Source organism: Ursus americanus, chromosome 3 (genome assembly GCF_024610735.1).
Source record: "Ursus americanus isolate L20-20 chromosome 3, mUrsAme1.1.p, whole genome shotgun sequence".
Taxonomy (NCBI): domain Eukaryota; kingdom Metazoa; phylum Chordata; class Mammalia; order Carnivora; family Ursidae; genus Ursus; species Ursus americanus.
Genome location: NC_142129.1, coordinates 75,645,461 through 75,662,659, shown reverse-complemented (window position 1 = coordinate 75,662,659; position 17,199 = coordinate 75,645,461). Strand labels below are relative to the sequence as shown.

At 36.0% G+C, this 17,199-nt stretch overlaps 1 protein-coding gene across 2 annotated transcripts in view; it reads right to left on the bottom strand.

Annotated features, from left to right (window-relative positions):
- SEMA3D (semaphorin 3D) overlaps positions 1 to 17,199 on the bottom strand; it is a 200,253-nt gene that overhangs the window by 38,424 nt on the left and 144,630 nt on the right. For both annotated transcript variants that reach the window (XM_087861124.1, XM_045793364.2), the window contains exons 9-11: positions 11,037 to 11,151; positions 9,552 to 9,621; positions 6,478 to 6,622 (exon numbers count right to left, since the gene is read on the bottom strand). In XM_087861124.1, coding sequence (XP_087717250.1) covers positions 6,478 to 6,622; positions 9,552 to 9,621; positions 11,037 to 11,151 — 330 coding nt within the window. The remainder of the gene's footprint in view (positions 1 to 6,477; positions 6,623 to 9,551; positions 9,622 to 11,036; positions 11,152 to 17,199) is intronic.

Genomic DNA, 17,199 nt, shown 5'->3' with positions numbered 1-17,199 from the left:
ATTATTACCCTATGACACAATTTCTCAGGGATTTGCTTTTTTGAAGCAAAATCACAAATCAACCTCAGTCAAGTCAGTGATGCTTTGACACATTAAAGCAAAAACAGTCTTCTTAGCACAGGTGGATACACCAGGACCCAGAGCTGGTCCTCGGCAGCACATTTGGTAAGACAATGTTTCCAGTGGACCTGGAATCAGAAGAACTTTGTAACTTTTCAATGTCTTTTATAGTGTCAGAAAGATTAATAATTTGGTGGAAATAAGTAAGGACTGTTAGACATATCCACACCCACATCCATAGTTTAGGAGACTTTATCTGATAGCAGAGAAGAGAGACAGTAGGGCAGGGTGGGGTGGGAAACGTTTAGCCTTCACCTTTGATTTACTCTAGAGAAGAGCCCATATGAGGATTTGTACACGATGGGGCTTCTTGTTTAGACAAAGATTAGAAATATTATAGAAAGGGAGAGATTTCATTATTTTACATTTGGTGATGGTAGTTGAAAAATCACTTGACATTAAAACAATATTAATGTTGACGTTTTGTAGTGGGTTGCTTAAATGAAATAGCTAGTTGATTAATCCATGGATAAAAGGAAAAAAAAGATGTTAAATTTTTCTAAAGATGTAAATTCCTTAAATAGAATTGAAGCGGGGAGATGTGTATTCAGGGATTATTTGAGATTTAACAATTCTTAGTCAAGTTCTTACAAGATATGAGGTCCAATAAATAGGAACAAAGAGGCTAGCTTAGTTGACTTGATATTTCATTTGACTTATATGTGCCCATAGTATAATCAAATTATGAAATTAAAAGAGTGCCTACAACAACTTCTGTTTGCTCCCTACCAAAGAACGGAAACATGGTTGGGAAAATCGTGTAAGTTTTGATCTTTGAAAGTAAAGCTAAAACATTGCATAGGAAAAGCAGTAAGTAGAGGGAAATAGAATTTAAAAATGAAGTGATTTTTACAAACTTGGAGGTTTAGAAATTGTCAAAAAGTATGGCAAAATGATTTGAGAAGAGTGAAACAGACATTTCTTGAATATTTGAACTTCAAAAACAAGTCCTTTCCACATTTTGGCTACTGTCAATAGTACTGCAATGAACATGGGAATGCTAATCGCTTTTCAAGATCTTGATTTCAATTCTTTTGGATAAATTTCCAGATGTGAGATTGCCGGATCATACGCTAGTTCTATTTTTCATATTTTGAGCAATCTTCATACTGTAGATGGAAACAGTCTAAATGTCTATGAACTGATGAGTGGGTTAAAAAAATGTAATATATACACACAAAGGAATATTATTCAATCTTAAAAAGAAAGGAGATCCTTCAATATGTGCCAGTGTAGATGAACCTAGAGCACATTAAGCTAAGTAAATTAGTTCAGGAGATAAAAACCTGCATACTTCCGCTTACATACACAGTCAAACTCATGAAAGCGAAGAATAAAACTGTGGTTGCCTGGGGCTGCGGGGAGTGGAAAGCGGGGGTCACTCATGAATAGGTATACAATTTCAGTTATTCCATATGAATAAGTTCCAGAGGTCTGTTGCACAGCATTATCTATAGGCTATAGTGTATTGTGCACTTAAAACTCTGTTAAAAGTACAGATCTCACAGTAAGTGTTCTCACCACAATAAAAATTTTTTAAAGTACTGTCTTGTCACCTTTTTGATACGGGAATGGTTTACAAACCGAAACTCACTTTCAAGTAAGCATTTGTTACCATTTTACACTTTGGCAAAATTATAAAATTCCTTACCAACAGAATCAAACTACCGAGTACATCTCTTTAAAAAAATCAAATATCAAAAATGAAATCTTCTGCCTTTAAAAAATCTTCCTGATTCTGAGGTTTCGAGCAGCCTGCTACTGTTGGCCTGACCTCATTTGGTTTCCATTCTGACCTGTACTGCTCACTATGGATTCTTCCATATTTTGTTTCATGTGGAACTTATTGTCAAGGCCTAAAATTCAATAATGATTGAAAAAGTCCATCTGAACAAAACACAGTTTGTTCAGGGATTCAGTTTGGACACCAGAGGGCAGGAGAATCCCTTGAAGTGAAGGAAGGGCTCCTTGTCATCTGGGAGTTTCCAGCCTGGTTGACATCGTAGAGTAATGATGTCGTGGTAAGGCCAGGAGTTTAGGTTTGACTTTTTGTCACAGGAAGTACAGAACTCTGTCAAAACTAGAAAGCGGAAGTAGCTGTGGCACACGAAGAGTCGTAGTGTTTATTTCCCTCAGTGATGATGTCAGCAGAAGGCCCAGTGGGAGCACAACTTTAGAAGCAACCGTGATGAGAACATGAGTGGGGAAATGTAAACGCAAAGGAGGTTTTTAAAATAATCTATTTTAAAGATTTTAAGTGAAGTGTAAAGTGGCTTTCAGTGAAGATTCGGACATTTAGTAGAAAGCAAATGATTTAGCAATGCTTTTAATAGAGTAAGACGTGTGCCCCAGAATTACAAGAAAAGAAATGACAGGCACAAAAGGTGTCAAACTGCATTATCATTTGTGCAGAGAACACATCAACCCCTGCAGAAACAACGTGAGGTTCTGTTTGGTTATTCACTTTGATCTCACTGAAGGTAGAGTGGTGTGGAGGTTAACGGCATGAGATCTGGAGTCAAGCAGAGTTATTAAATTTAATCCCCGTCTTACCACTTCAGAACAACAAGAAAGAACCCTACGTTTAACCGAAAGTGTAAAGCAAAAATAAACAACTTCTGATGGTAACTAGGATAGTCGTTTTTATGTCTCGAAGTTCTATAAAAAGGACATAATCTTCCTGATCAAAGAGAGTGCTGTTCCGCTGGAGTTTTTCTGGAGTCTCTTTCTGTCTCCATTACCAATACTGGCCTGAGTTCGGGCTATGAATAAAAGTTTACAGGCCTTCCTCGACTTACAATGGGGTTACGTCCCAATAAACCCATTCTTTTTTTTTTTTTTTTTTTTTAAGATTTTATTTATTTATTTGACAGAGAGACAGCCAGCAAGAGAGAGACCACAAGCAGGGAGAGCGGGAGAGGAAGAAGCAGGGTCCCAGCAGAGGAGTCTGATGCGGGGCTCGATCCAAGAACACCAGGATCACGCCCTGAGCCGAAGGCAGACGCTGAACGACTGAGCCACCCAGGCGCCCCGCAATAAACCCATTCTAAGCTGAAAATATCGTAGGTTGAAAGTGCACTTACTACACCTAACCTGGTCAACATGATAGCTTAGCCTAGCCAAACTTAACCGTGCTCGGAACACTTACATTATTAGTCTACAGTTGGGCAAACTCCTCTAACACGAAGCCTATTTTATAATAAAGTGTTGAGTATCTCATGTAATGTATTGCATACTGCGCGAAAGTGAAAAATAGAATGATTTTAAGTGCATGGATTGTTTACACTCAGGGTGGTATGGCCGGCTGGGAGCTACAGCTTGGTACCCTGCTCAGCTTCACCAGATTCTCGCACTACGTATAACTAGCCCAGGAAAAGAGCAAAATTCAAAATTCCAGGTACGGTTTCTACCGAATATGTATCGTTTTCGTACCATCATAAAGTCAAAAAATCAGAAGTGAAGCCTTCATCAGTTGGGGACCATCTCTAGTTACAAGGCATAATTACCAAGCCTTTGCTACAGATTTGAATGTGCTTACGCATGTAAAAAAGCATAGGAATTTCATGAGAAATGCTGACGTTTAAAAAAGAATAAAGGAATAACTTTGTTAAATGACACTTTCTTATGCCTCATATTTTTCCTTTTCTAAATTAAAAAAAAAAAGGTTAAGTATCTCTTTGGTAGTGAGGATTTGTCTTTTTAAATTTTTTTTTCAGATTTTATTCATTTATGAGAGAAAGAGAGAGAGGCGGAGGGGAGGAAACAGATGGAGAGGGACAAGCAGACTCCACGTTGAGCACAGAGCCTGACGCGCCGCTCAGTCTCACGACCCTGAAATCATGACCTGAGCTGAAACCAAGAGTCAGACAGACGCTTAACCGACTGAGTCACCCGGGGGGCCCCGACACGTGATTCATCTTTAAGCTTCCTGTGGCATTTCACAGCTCTTCAGGCAGGAGGTGAGAAGTGCTACAACTCCCTAGGTAGCACCTTAAATGGAAAAAATAAAGTAATCTGGATGCATCAGCATGTGATCATTTCCATGATGAATTTCAATTTTTTAGTATAAGAATCAGCTACTATATATATATATATATGTAAATTATTTTTGGTAGGGGTGCCTGTGTGGCTTAGTCGGTTACGGGTCCCACTCTTGATTTTGGCTCAGGTCATGATCTCAGGGTCGTGAGATCCAGCCCTGCATAGAGCCTACTTACCATTCTCTCTCCCCCTCTCCTTCTGCCCCTACCCCACAAAAATTTTTCTGCAATTAAAATGTAGATGGTTTCAGTCCCCAATTCTCCAGTAACATCTGGATGACTGAAAATGGTTTGTTTTTTTTAATGGCAAAAACGGTTATAGTATTTTTAAAAATAAATTCACGTAGAAGCAGCTCCGAATGTGACAGTCCATGATACTTAACCCCATAATCCTAGTATGGTGAAATTTCCTCAACTAGAATTCCCTCTGGATTTTAACTATCCTCCTCAAAAAACCCCCAAACATATATAATGTAAGTTGAAATTCTACATATATTCATTATATATATGTACACTATAGTTCAGTATACACATCTATGGAACATAATATTCAGTAAAAGGTATTCTATCAAAGGGGAAAATAAACATAATTTAACATAAGAAAATCTTAACATAGTATCATACTATAAAGACTAAGGACTCGGACTCTGCTGCCAGAGTACTGGATTTAAAACTCAGGTGCCCCACTCAGTAGCTTTGTGACCTTGGGCAAGTTACTGCACCTCTCTGTGTCGGAGACTGCTCATCTGTAAAATGGCATTCATAACAATAGCACTTGCATCTTAGAATCATTATGAAGTTAAGATTTGTAAAACCATTAGAGGAGTACCTGCACACCCTAACCCACACCTTACGTTACTGTTAAATAAATAAGACAAGTAAGTACCACTTTGATGTTTAAAGAAAATAAAAAAGTGAATCCTGTAAGGAAGACATGGTATATATCTATAATGGAATACTACTCAGCCAAAAAAAGGATGAAATCTTGCCATTCACAAGGACTTCAATAGAACTAGAGGGTATTATGCTAAGCGAAAAGAGTCAGTCAGAGAAAGACAAATACCGCATGATGTCACTCATATGTGGAATTCAAGAAACAAAACAGTGGAACATAAGGGAAGGGAAGGAAAATAAAATAAGATGAAAACAGAGAGGGAAGCAAGCCATAAGAGACTCTTAACAATAGGAAAAAAACTAAGGGTTGCTGGAGGGGAGGTGGGTGGGGGGATAGGGTAACTGGATGATGGGCGTTAAGGGCACTTAAAGTAATGAGCACTGGGTGTTATATGCAACTGATGAATCACTAAATTCTACCTCTGAAACTAATAATGCAGGATATATTAATTAAATTGAATTTAAATTAAAAAATTTTTAAAAAGTGAATCCTGAAAATCATATTATTGGCAAAAATAATTTTTTTCCATGGACATGTGACCACCTTATAATCAGTCCAAAAAACATATTTGAAACATATTTCTATTGAGGAATTCTGAAAAGGAAAATAGACATGGTTGCAAAGTGTGTTTCCCAAAATTAATTAGGTTATGTAACAGGAAGATGAAAAGAGAATTCAGAAAGCCTGGCTACCAACTGTTTCCTGTTTAAGAGCAAACATACGAAAAGACAAAATTCAGTAGAATTGGATGGATTAAGTCAGTAATTTTTCTCAGAGATTTTGATGATTACTTTAGACCTCCTGGTAGAAATATTCATATTGAAACATAAAGGGAAAAAAAAGGCATTTATCCCTTTTTATTAGGTCAATTAACACATCCTAAAATTTTTAAATAACTTAAATTGTTTTAATCACACCCACAAAAACAAAACAAAACAAAAATCTTCCATTTATAATGTAAATACAGATTTCACACTGCAAAGTATTTTTTTTAACGGATGCAACATAATAAAGAAATAAATAAACCATTGTAATTGATGTAGTCTTTGAAAAGTAGAAATGAGGACCTGAAAGCTCTAGTTTATTTGGCGTTTTCATTTAACCTGGAATATTTGCCATTCTAGATATCAAATCATCTTGATGATTCTGTAGACTTACTGAGGATAAGCACTATATTTTCATTATCACCTGCTTCTTATGATATAATCCATGTTTCCTGTAGTACTTAAAGCTCTTACTCAAAAGAAAAAAAAATGTCAAGTTGCAGGGAAGGACAGAAATGCTAATATATCATTGTAGATAATAGGTATTTTTAAAACCACAGTGCATGTTGCTGTGGTGAATAGCATAGTTTATTATAATAGAATTAGGAAGAGGACATGGGCTTCAGAAAATAATTTGATTATGAAATTGGATACATACTGTACCAGGTCGGGGATAAGGAATTCTTCCATCATACTGCACCCAACGATGGTCTGCACTTTCCTTATGAGCATATGGACCATTGAAAACTGCTCTGATGTCAGCCATGCTGTACACACAAACAGCTGAGCCTTTGAAGATGGAGCTGAAAAAAAGCAACATGATCCAATCATTCCCTGCACATGAGTCACTGTGCATTTATTTATTGAGCACATATTATAACCAGGTGTGTGGACAATCTTGGGCAGCACATTCCATCTGATAGGTGCTGCAGACAAAATGTGTGGATGCCCTTAAGGAGCTTATAATCAGGTAATCCTGAAAAAAGTGTGATAGCAGTTACAGTACAGATAATTCTAGTAACAAGAGAAGCAAGCATGCAGATGGGTCCCCAGTACACGGCTGTCTGGTAAGTTTTCAGAGAGTAGGTGGCATCTGCATTGACACTTAATGGATACATGGGAATTACCTAGAAAAACTGGAGGACAGAAGGAAATGTGCAGAAAAGAGTATCAAATTTATATACATGCTTTTGAATTTTATCTGAAGTTCTTACAGCATAATATCTTCTAAAGAACTTACAAAATAACAAAATTACATTATCTATTTGTTTATAGAGGAACACTTTAGGTATTTAAATAATAAATATCTCATTTATGTTTTCTTCAAGTGAGTGAATGTTCATAAATATTGGTTATTAATAATTTCTTCATACAATTGTTATTAATTTGAAAAAATTTTGGAATTCTTTTGTGCTTCTTCCTGAATTTCCAAATTTCTTCTTGAATTTATGTATGTAACTTATCTGATACTTAAAATTAATCTTAATTACACAGGACTGGAGGACACATAATCAAGAAGCAGAAAAGCTCCATGGGAATTTCACAAATTTTTGCAAATTAGTGGTGAAAACTGTTAACACTGTCATCAGATGTTTCATCTTTTTTTTTAATTTCTGGAAAATAAAAGACATTCTCTCTGCATCTAAAATTTTCACTGATTTCTGTTCATAAAAACGAGCTCACCTTTTATTATCTAAGAGACATGTCATCTCAGCACTACACAAGTGAGGCAAGGATTCTCTAGCATGGGAAACTCAATCATTAATATTTGTGGAATGAGGGGCACGTGGGTGGCTCAGTCAGTTAAGCATCTGCCTTTGGCTCAGGTCATGGTCCCGGAGTCCTGGAGTCCTGGGATGGAACCCTGCATTGGTCTCCCTGCTCAGTGGGCAGTCTGCTTCTCACCCTGCTCTCGTGTCTCTCTCACTTTCTCACATAAATAAATAAAATCTTTAAAAAACATAATCTTGGAATGACTTTAATGGGAAGCATCGGGAGCTCACGGCAAAGAAGCAGCTGGAAGAAAACTCTGCTAAGAAGGGAGGTGATGCCCCCATAAAAATCACATCCTCTGCCTAGGATATTTTAAAGGAATGACACATCATGCTTTATGGTGTTGCTATTGTTGCAGATTAATTACATCTTCTTATTGACAAAGGATGTGACACTGAATCCCAGTATTACCTCAGTCCTCGGGGCGGCATTAAAAATAGAATAATCAAGTACACCAAGAACAAAGAGTTGACTTGTAACTTCTCACTCTGGGTGGGCAGAAAACTTGGTAGGAGAAAAAACATAACTATCTTGGGGCTATATATCCCTGGCACATGTCTGTGCCTTGTGTGCGGAACACACAGTGACTTCAAAGACAGTTTTGTGAATGGAACGATGCCAAGAGAACTAGCGAGGAGATACTAACTTGAGTAACTGCAGACACTTGCTTTTCCTGCATCTTTTTAGTTCAGATATAAATTAGCAGAAAAAATGGAGTCCAAATAGCAGCGTTCTTAGGGTATCTTCTTCAGTTTCACTTTAAATATTCACACTCTCTAACTTACAATGAACCAAAGAGCATTTTGTTTTCTGATATCGTCCAAACCAACACTATTGGTATAAGGGGTAAGGTGAACTGAATGAAGGTAATGCCATAGAAAATAAATTATAATTTGCCTACAGACTATTTTAATAATTTATTCAAAAGGAGGCAATAAGACTATTTTTCTAATACCAATACCAATACTACTAATCCTTCCAATACTAATATCAATATAAGCAACAGTGATAGCAGAGCTATGGAAAAAGTAGATAAGTAGTTAAAAGAAGGTGTTGCAGTGAGTAGTGTGTAAAATAAAGATGTACCACGTTCAAGTTACTGAATGAAATGAAATTAATATTAAATAAAATTATATAAGGTCTATATATTCTTTGAGAAAGCTTCATAGATGCAGGACAACTTTGAAGGAACTTGGGGCATCTCAGTGACAGTACAGGACAGAATTACACAGAAAGAAGACAAAAACACAGGGGCGAAAACTAAGAAAACACCTTTGGTTCTAGTCCCATTTGTACTACTAATTGGTCCGTCTTCTTGGCGCAAGTCATACAAACTTCCTTTGCCTAAGTTAGTAGAGCAATAATGATATGCTGATAACAGTGAACTCCCATCCTTGTCGGGTAATGGAAGGGCATCTAAGATTGTATATGATGGCACTTTAGAAGTCAAGGGTGTCGCATCTCATGACTGCAGTCTAACCAACGACTAAAGCATGTATTTCTATAATACTATTTCTATGTCATGGGGCTTGATCCATTTATTATGGTGAGTATATGCATACACCTTCGCATCCTGTAACTTTAGTCTGGGAATTTAGCTCACAGATGGACTTGCTTAGTTGCTCATACAGAAAATAGCCACATGTACAAGTTTAGTTACTGCAGCGTTACGCGTACTGCCAAAGCCCTGGAAACAACGGAGATGTCTATGTATAGGAAACTGGCTAAATGAATCGTGGTCATTGATACAGGAGTACTCTGCTGCTATAAAAAGAACAAAGAGACATTTTATGACTTGATATTAAAAGATTTCTAGGAAACACTAAATGAAAAAATAAAATGAAAAATGGGTATTTTTTTCACACACAAAAAAGGGACAAAAAACCCTGTAACAGTATTTTCTTACATATATGTTACAATTCTACAGAATTATAAGCTTTTTTTTTTTTTTTAACTTACCTGGTTGTGGTAAAGACTCCATAGACTACAGGATTTCTTTCATCTCTTGTGGGGAGTAAGTAAATATCCTCTATTAAAGGGGAAAAAAATAACAATTCATTATATTTTTATATTTCAGTATTACATGTTTGCCTTTTCTTTAAGAACACAGTATTTCTGAGACTCTAACAGTATCTAAAATTAAGATAACAGTGAAAGTCATTACATTATGACATAAGAAATTAAGGGTTAAAACTGGTTTTCTCACTAGCTGTGTGACCCGGAACTGGATATCTAACCTCTTAGGTGTCTACTTTAATCACCTATAAATGGGATGATTTACTTGATAATCTCTCCATGACTATTTCTAGAGGTATGTGACTTCTTACAGAATCGAAATTAAAAACATAGGGTGTTTTTACCTTCCAATGCAAAAAAAGTCTTGTCCTGTAATTGTGTCAACTTACTAATATTTCAATTATCTATTTGCTAACGATGTAAAAATAGCTACACAAGTTAATTACTTGTGCAGGATTACTTGTGTAATACTTGTTCAGTATTTTGTAACTACTTGAGCAGTATTGATACCAAAGTATGTGTAAATAATATCCATTAAAAGATTATTTAAGATGTGAGCATGCTTATATACAACATGAGGAATCACCCATGAATATTAAACGTATACTTTAAATACTGTATGGCAAATCGTTCAATGATAAAATCATTTTTACACTGCAAGGCAAAAACAAACTCAAAAGGTAAGATTTGATGATGCTAACTTTATATTTAACTGAAAAAAAATACTTCTAGAATTAGCTTTGAGAGGGATAAAGAGGGGAAATGAAAGAGAATAATCTGTCTAACACTTTTCTGAGTATTCTTTTTCTTAAGTCAGAAGGACCGAGTTCACCCAATCTCTCATGCTCTCCAGCAGAGGGCGTCCTCAGAATAAAGAACCCAAGTTCTTACTCCCTATAGACTGTTAAGGTATCTTTAGAGTTAATTTCCAATTTGCATACTTTGTTTAGAATTTGGGTGAAGTTTTTTAAAAGATAATTGTCAAATTATTGGAAATTTGTTATAGTGGATAAGACACTGTTATATAAAATTCATATCCACCTCTTACATCAGAGACATTGTTGCACACAATTTGACTTACGTTATTTTTGTTTCAATAATTAAAACAATGGTAAAACTTGGAAAAAAAAAAAGAAGGCCACATGAAGAATGGATGGGTTCTCTAGACCCATTGCTAATAGCTTTTTGTCTCTTGCTGCAGCTTTGTTTCCTCGTAACTATGAGGAGGCTTACAAAAAGAGAGGAACTGCTTCATCACAATGTGCTCTGAAACCCAGAGTACCTCCATGCTGTTTGTGTGTGTGAATTTAGTAATAACACTCCTGCAAGCTGTCCTGGGCTATATTAGGGCTAAAATAAAACAAATGCTGAATTTATTAGGCAGGAAGTCATTTTTAAGAAAAAAAAAAAAAGGAACAGGTGACTTACGAAGCTCATCAAAATGAGTATCTGCCCCATCATTTCCAGGAATTGAGCAAATCAATCTGGCTTTAAGAAAAGTCGTCCATTTGTTTATCAGGCTGCGTTGTCCTCCTACGTCATTCTGGGGGGAAAAAAGGAAAATAATAAACATACAGATTTAGCGTCACTATTTACAAAGACAGGGAACCTACATGTTTAAGGCCTTGAACTTTCAAATAAGGGAAAAGGCAGTTTTGTCCCTTAACGTTACATGCTTTTCTGATGGTTGAATGAACACAATGTCTACAACACAGCTCTAGAGATCGTGCAGGTGCAGGCAGGGCTCGCCAGTAAATGAGTGAGGCCTGGAATCAAATCTCTGTCACTTTTTGCTCCACGGCCTGCAAAAGGTTATTTAACTATCCAAGTCTCTGTTTCCTCACTGAAAAAATATGATTAATGCCTTGAAATTGATTATTTTGACGATTAAATAGAAAAATTTGTGTACAGTGCTTATCATAGGGGCAGACAACTTATGTTCAATAAATACTAGCACTGACTTGTATATTATACACGTGATAAAGATTGTGATTTACGGCCTTTAGAAATATGCTATAGACTTAAAAAAACAGTCCGTTTCCCAAAACTAGTGCACTACTAATTAAGGAATAAGGCAACATAAACATACATATAAAACCTATCTTGTTTTAAATGCTAATTGATGTTTTTCCATACTTTGACTCTGAAATATTTCATTAAAATGTTCTTTAGTCACTTACCAAACATAGGCATTTAAATCAATTCAGTAAAATAAATTCAATAATTCACCCTAAAAAGATCTGTTGATTATTTTTAATGTAATATGTTCCTGTGAACACTAAATTCATACAATTTGTTATCTGACTGGACCAGATCTGCTATGTTTACAGTAAGTAAGATGAGACTGTTTCATGGCATAAATACTGTAAGTACTTAAAACAAATGTTCAAAAATTACTTTTGGCGTCATTATTTCCATTAATGTATTTACATCTAAATGTAAATTACATAAAAATTTTATCCCTCAGGCAATCTATGTTTTATAAAATTAATAAAAAGTTCACTGTCAAATAATAACTCTGAATATTTAGGGACTGTATTCCCTGTGCTTCTCTTATCTCTGAAAATTAAATGAAATTAGAGAAAAGTATCTAAATGATTCCTCCAAACAGGAGAATTCAAAGTTGGATAAACAGTTGCTATTCTTCAAGAAAAGGGGAGGAAGAAAGGGAAGGAGATGGAAGACAGTCGCTTTGAGTATTGTCTTGGGTGATATGGAAATCCAAATTCCAGATGATATAATCTTAATAACAGAGCAAATCTCAGAAGCCTATACATTTGTAGGAGAGCTCAGAAGGCAATGAGGTCCCTGAGACAATAGACTGGAACTATCTTTATAGCCTTAGCACCTAACACCAGGGGTTCACCATGGCACCCAGAGTGAATGAATCCCATTTTACTTTGTTTTGCTTAAAGATTTATTTATTTGAGAGAGAGAGAGAGCGTTGGGGGGAGGGACAGAGGAAGAGGGAAAGAGAGAATCTCAAGCAGACGCCTGGCTGAGTGCAGAGCCTGAAGCAGGGCTCAATCCCATGACCCTGAGATCATGACCTGAGTCAGAATCAAGAGTCGGATGCTTAACCAACTGAGCCACCCAGGCATTAATAAATTCCGTTTTATATCCCCCCCTGCTAAACATCAGGATACTTTTCAGTAACAGCTCTGTATACATAAGTAATAATTTTTATTTTCTTGATTTGTTCTCTAGGTTTATAACACCGTAAAAAGGAAAAAAAAAAGAAATCTAAAGACATTTAAATTCAATAAAATACCTCATATATGAACTAAAATTTGCACTTGAACAAAACATCGCACCTCACAGTTCGCACTATGTCTCGCTGTTTTAAATTTTAAATGATCCAAATCAATGAGCGCTTAGTCTTGGAACACGTGTGTAACTGAGTTCGTGTGTGCTGGCAGATACAGAATAGAAACTCCATGATAAGTACAGCAATTGTTTGGAAACTGGACCCACAAAAGACCTTTCTGGCAATAGTATTTTGACACTGACACAATTTAGAATTGCTGACATATGGTGATAATACAAAGCAAAAGAACATTTAGTTGATTTTCTCATAATTTCTCATTCTTCCCAGAAAATGCACTCTCTATTCCTTTCATCCAACACCTACTGCCTGCTTATCAGGTGTTTAATAAGTACATGTTTGATTATTAGTGAGTAACTAAAAATACAAGATAAAATTGATAAATGTCCTTTGATATAGATAAATGCCAAAGAATTTAAGTCTCCTCTGAAATGTCTTTGTAGCGGAAAAAAAAAATGAGGACAGGCATAGCTGTGGAGTTAGATTCAACAGTGTTCTTAAAATGAGAGGTGAGTTCAGACATGCAGAGATCGGAATATTCAGGAAATATTCTAGATGCTAGAAAGTAGGGGGAAAGGACAACAGGTGGAACATTTCTGACCATGTATGGAGCACCAGGACAAATTTGGTTTAGATGAAGACTGGGATAAATGAAAATAGTGGAGGAAAATGTTATAAAAGGAAATTCGAGTACAATCCAGGAAGGATTTAATACCAGACCGAAGCATTTGTATGTCATTTAGTAATATGTTACTTAGTATAAAGAATTACTACAAAGATGTGAAAGGAAATGAATACATGGTCTATTTAATATTACAACCCTCTAGAAACGAACACGTCTATACTTGCTGTTGAATTTATGTTTATGGAGCTCCTATTGGTGCATATCATTGCTCAATAATAAAAATAATCAATATTTCAACTAGCTATTGGATGATTAATGACGGCTACAGCTGTGAAGACAGATTTATCTAGACATGACCTTTATTTTTACTGCTAACATCCTCAGATCATTTAATAAATATAAATCCAGATGTTAACATGAATAGGCAAAAACATAGATGCTTCCTTCTATTAATGATGAATTCTGTGTTAATGTTTAGTAGGATTCCAGTGAGAAAATATGTTATCTGGAATCACTCAGAAAGAAAGAGATTTTTAAATAAAAATAAAAAGTAAGATATCTTCTCATCTTTCTCATGAACCTTGATTTATATCTCTTTAGATTCACATATGTGTTCTGTCTCTTATATTTGTATTTTAGCAAAGCCCTACTTGTACTAAGACAAACTCTAGTTGAAATCTTTCAATTTTTATGCATTCTTACATATTTATATTTAAAATTTTTCATCGCCCATATTTGCATATTTTGAGTCAGCAATAAATACTAAAAATAATGTTGATTCAATATACATGAGGAAATATATCAGCTATCATGAACTTAATGCCAGGGACTATATTGTGGTTTACTGCTTTACCCCTAGCAGAGCAGTTGTTCAAATTATTTTGTTAATTGAATAAATAGATATATCAAATATTTGCTCCACGACATTCCTTTAACAGTACTACTTCATTATAAAAATTAGCAATCACATTCCCTTTTAAACATTACCTGAGATAAAAATAACAAGAAATGTCCATTTTCAAACAGTGTTCCCCTTTCTATTTGCGGTTATCATCCATATTTGAGACAAGCCACGAAACAATTCTAACTATTCTACTAGGTTCAGATTTGTTGGACAGGAAAGGGACTTATACTGTAGCCTGCATATATATATTTTTTTTAACCTGACAACTGAAAATTGCAATCCTTTGAACAAAAGAATCTTTAAATGTTCTTGCCAATCCATCGAGCAGCCTTTCCTGGGCCCTCAAGGAATAAAAAGATAAAAAACAAGCAAAAAAAAAAAAAAATCCAGGTCAAAGATGAAAGCCACCTGCTGTCAGCAGGAAAGCAAGTATAATTTCTGGGATAATAGTTCTCAGGGATGGATTATAAGCATTTAATGACTGGATAGTAACTCTTACAGACATCCAGAAGCATGACCTGGAATGGCAAAGTTCAATTCACAAGGAGTTGTATTTCTTCTGTAGGGAAGTGTCAGTTGACTGACTGCTGACCGGCTCTCAGTCCCTGGATTTGTTTGCAAACCCACACAATCCCCCCTGAGAACTTCAAGCTCAGCGGAGGGCTGAAAGGGAGGTAACCACTTTTGTACTAAATTGTCACCTCCTTGCTTATTTTCGTGAAGTTCTAAAGAACACAACTATCTCACTAACACAACAGATTTATTATTGAGTTGTCAGAATCAGCAGCTTTTAGTCACCGGTCACTTGTGTGCCTCCACTCCATCATAACTTCTTTGTGGTCAGATTTAGCCAAAAGCCTTGACATTCTCTACACAAAGATGCAGATGAAAGTAACAAAGAAATTAAATGTAAACAAGCCAGACCACGTGAGTTCCATCTGGGTGGTGAACGCAGAGGGTGACTGTTCGGGATAGTTCTTAATTTTAAAAACGGAAAAGACAAAAGATGAAACAAAGCACAATTCAGAATCTTTCAGCAGCTTGAAAATGAACTCTCTCTGAGTCAGGTGACTGAGTGATGGCTGCATATTATGAAATACTAGAATTTCCACCTAGTAGGCTACTAATGGGTAGATCAGTCGGAAAGCAGGCTACTGGGGATTCCACTTTGCTTCTACTGTCCCAGCAGATTCAAGTCCTTATAAATCTTACATAGACATGTAGAGTAGCTACAAACTGTCACACATGAACTTTTATTGAGTATGTCTTTTGACCTTTGGGTCATGATGCTGGGTTCATCTGCTAAACACAATTTTATCTGTATACATCATCCTCTTCGAGGATCTCTTAGCACTTTATCAGTATGGTCCTTTCCACCTATATCTTGGGAAACAGAAGCTCTTGGAAAATATGAGAATTGACTTTTAGCTCCTATGCTCTTAACGCCTGAAGACTTTATAAATCAACAAAATCACCAAGACATCTGTGAACATGTTGTATTCCATTGAAATATGGATTAGCATTCAGAAATCTGGAACCATATGAATGAATTTACGTTGAAAGACACCAGACTTTTCGAATCAACAGACACTGAAGAATGACACATCTTAAGCACTTAGAAAAAAGGGAAAAAAAAAAAGGTTTGATGCAGGAGTCAGACTGGTTCATAAATTCTTCTTTGCTTAAAATTAGTCCTTTTGCCTAATGTTCTTCTGCATCTTTGTGCAGGCAAGAGAACGGAATTTCCGAAACACTTGGAAAACTCTCACCTGTACATCTTTCATGCACACGTCTCCCCACGCCTAGCCATTAATGACATTTAACCTCGGAGATTTTAGTTTGAAAGAATACTACCTACTTCTTTTGAAGTGTAATCTAAATACTACAATACTGTAAATCAATAAACATATTTTTTCCATAACTGAAATTGCCCACTGAGGTAAACACATAGGCTTCCTATTGACCCTTTTTACACATTCAGTAAAAGATTAGGGCAATTTCATACTTTTGTGTTTTCAATGTAATGCCTGTTGTATTTCAGTACATCATTCATATTCTATATCTGATCTGTCATTTATGATAGCAGCTATCCCTTGTGGGTTTTAAACAGTCTCGTGTTGAGATATGCCTCCGAATCGCCTGAAGACCCTTTACACCAGGAAATACTGGAGATAGGACCCCAGCAACTGACCTTTCAGAGCAACTGTTCAATGTACTTCTCCCTGCTCTGCCTCAAGCTTCACACAGTTATTTCTAGGGACAGATTTTAGAATCTTTGTAAACTTAATACAGATGGTCTGTATGGGGCTGTGTAAGCAAATAAAAATGATAAGGAGAATCTAAACACAGAATGGCCTATTTAGAGGCTGGAAACTATGATCGTGATGTGATAGAAACAAAAAGTAAAATCTGGAACAAGAGGTTCTAAAAGCCTCACTAGGAAAGCATGCCATATACACTAAAATACAGGGTTATACTGAGAGCAAGGGCTTACATGGGGACATTTTTAATACATTAAATAAACTAATGGAAGACAGTGAAGTTACATAGACTGGATCAAATGAGAGAACTCTGTCGTTGTGCTTTCCTTTGCAGCCCGCATCTTCCTTTGCAATGTGTTGGAACCACGTTTCATCTGTTTTATTGAGATGCAAAAAAATAATAGTGATAAGGTTATGACCAGTAAGAAATAAAAGCAAAATAAGAAAATAAGGAGTCCTCTATTTCATCTACAAAT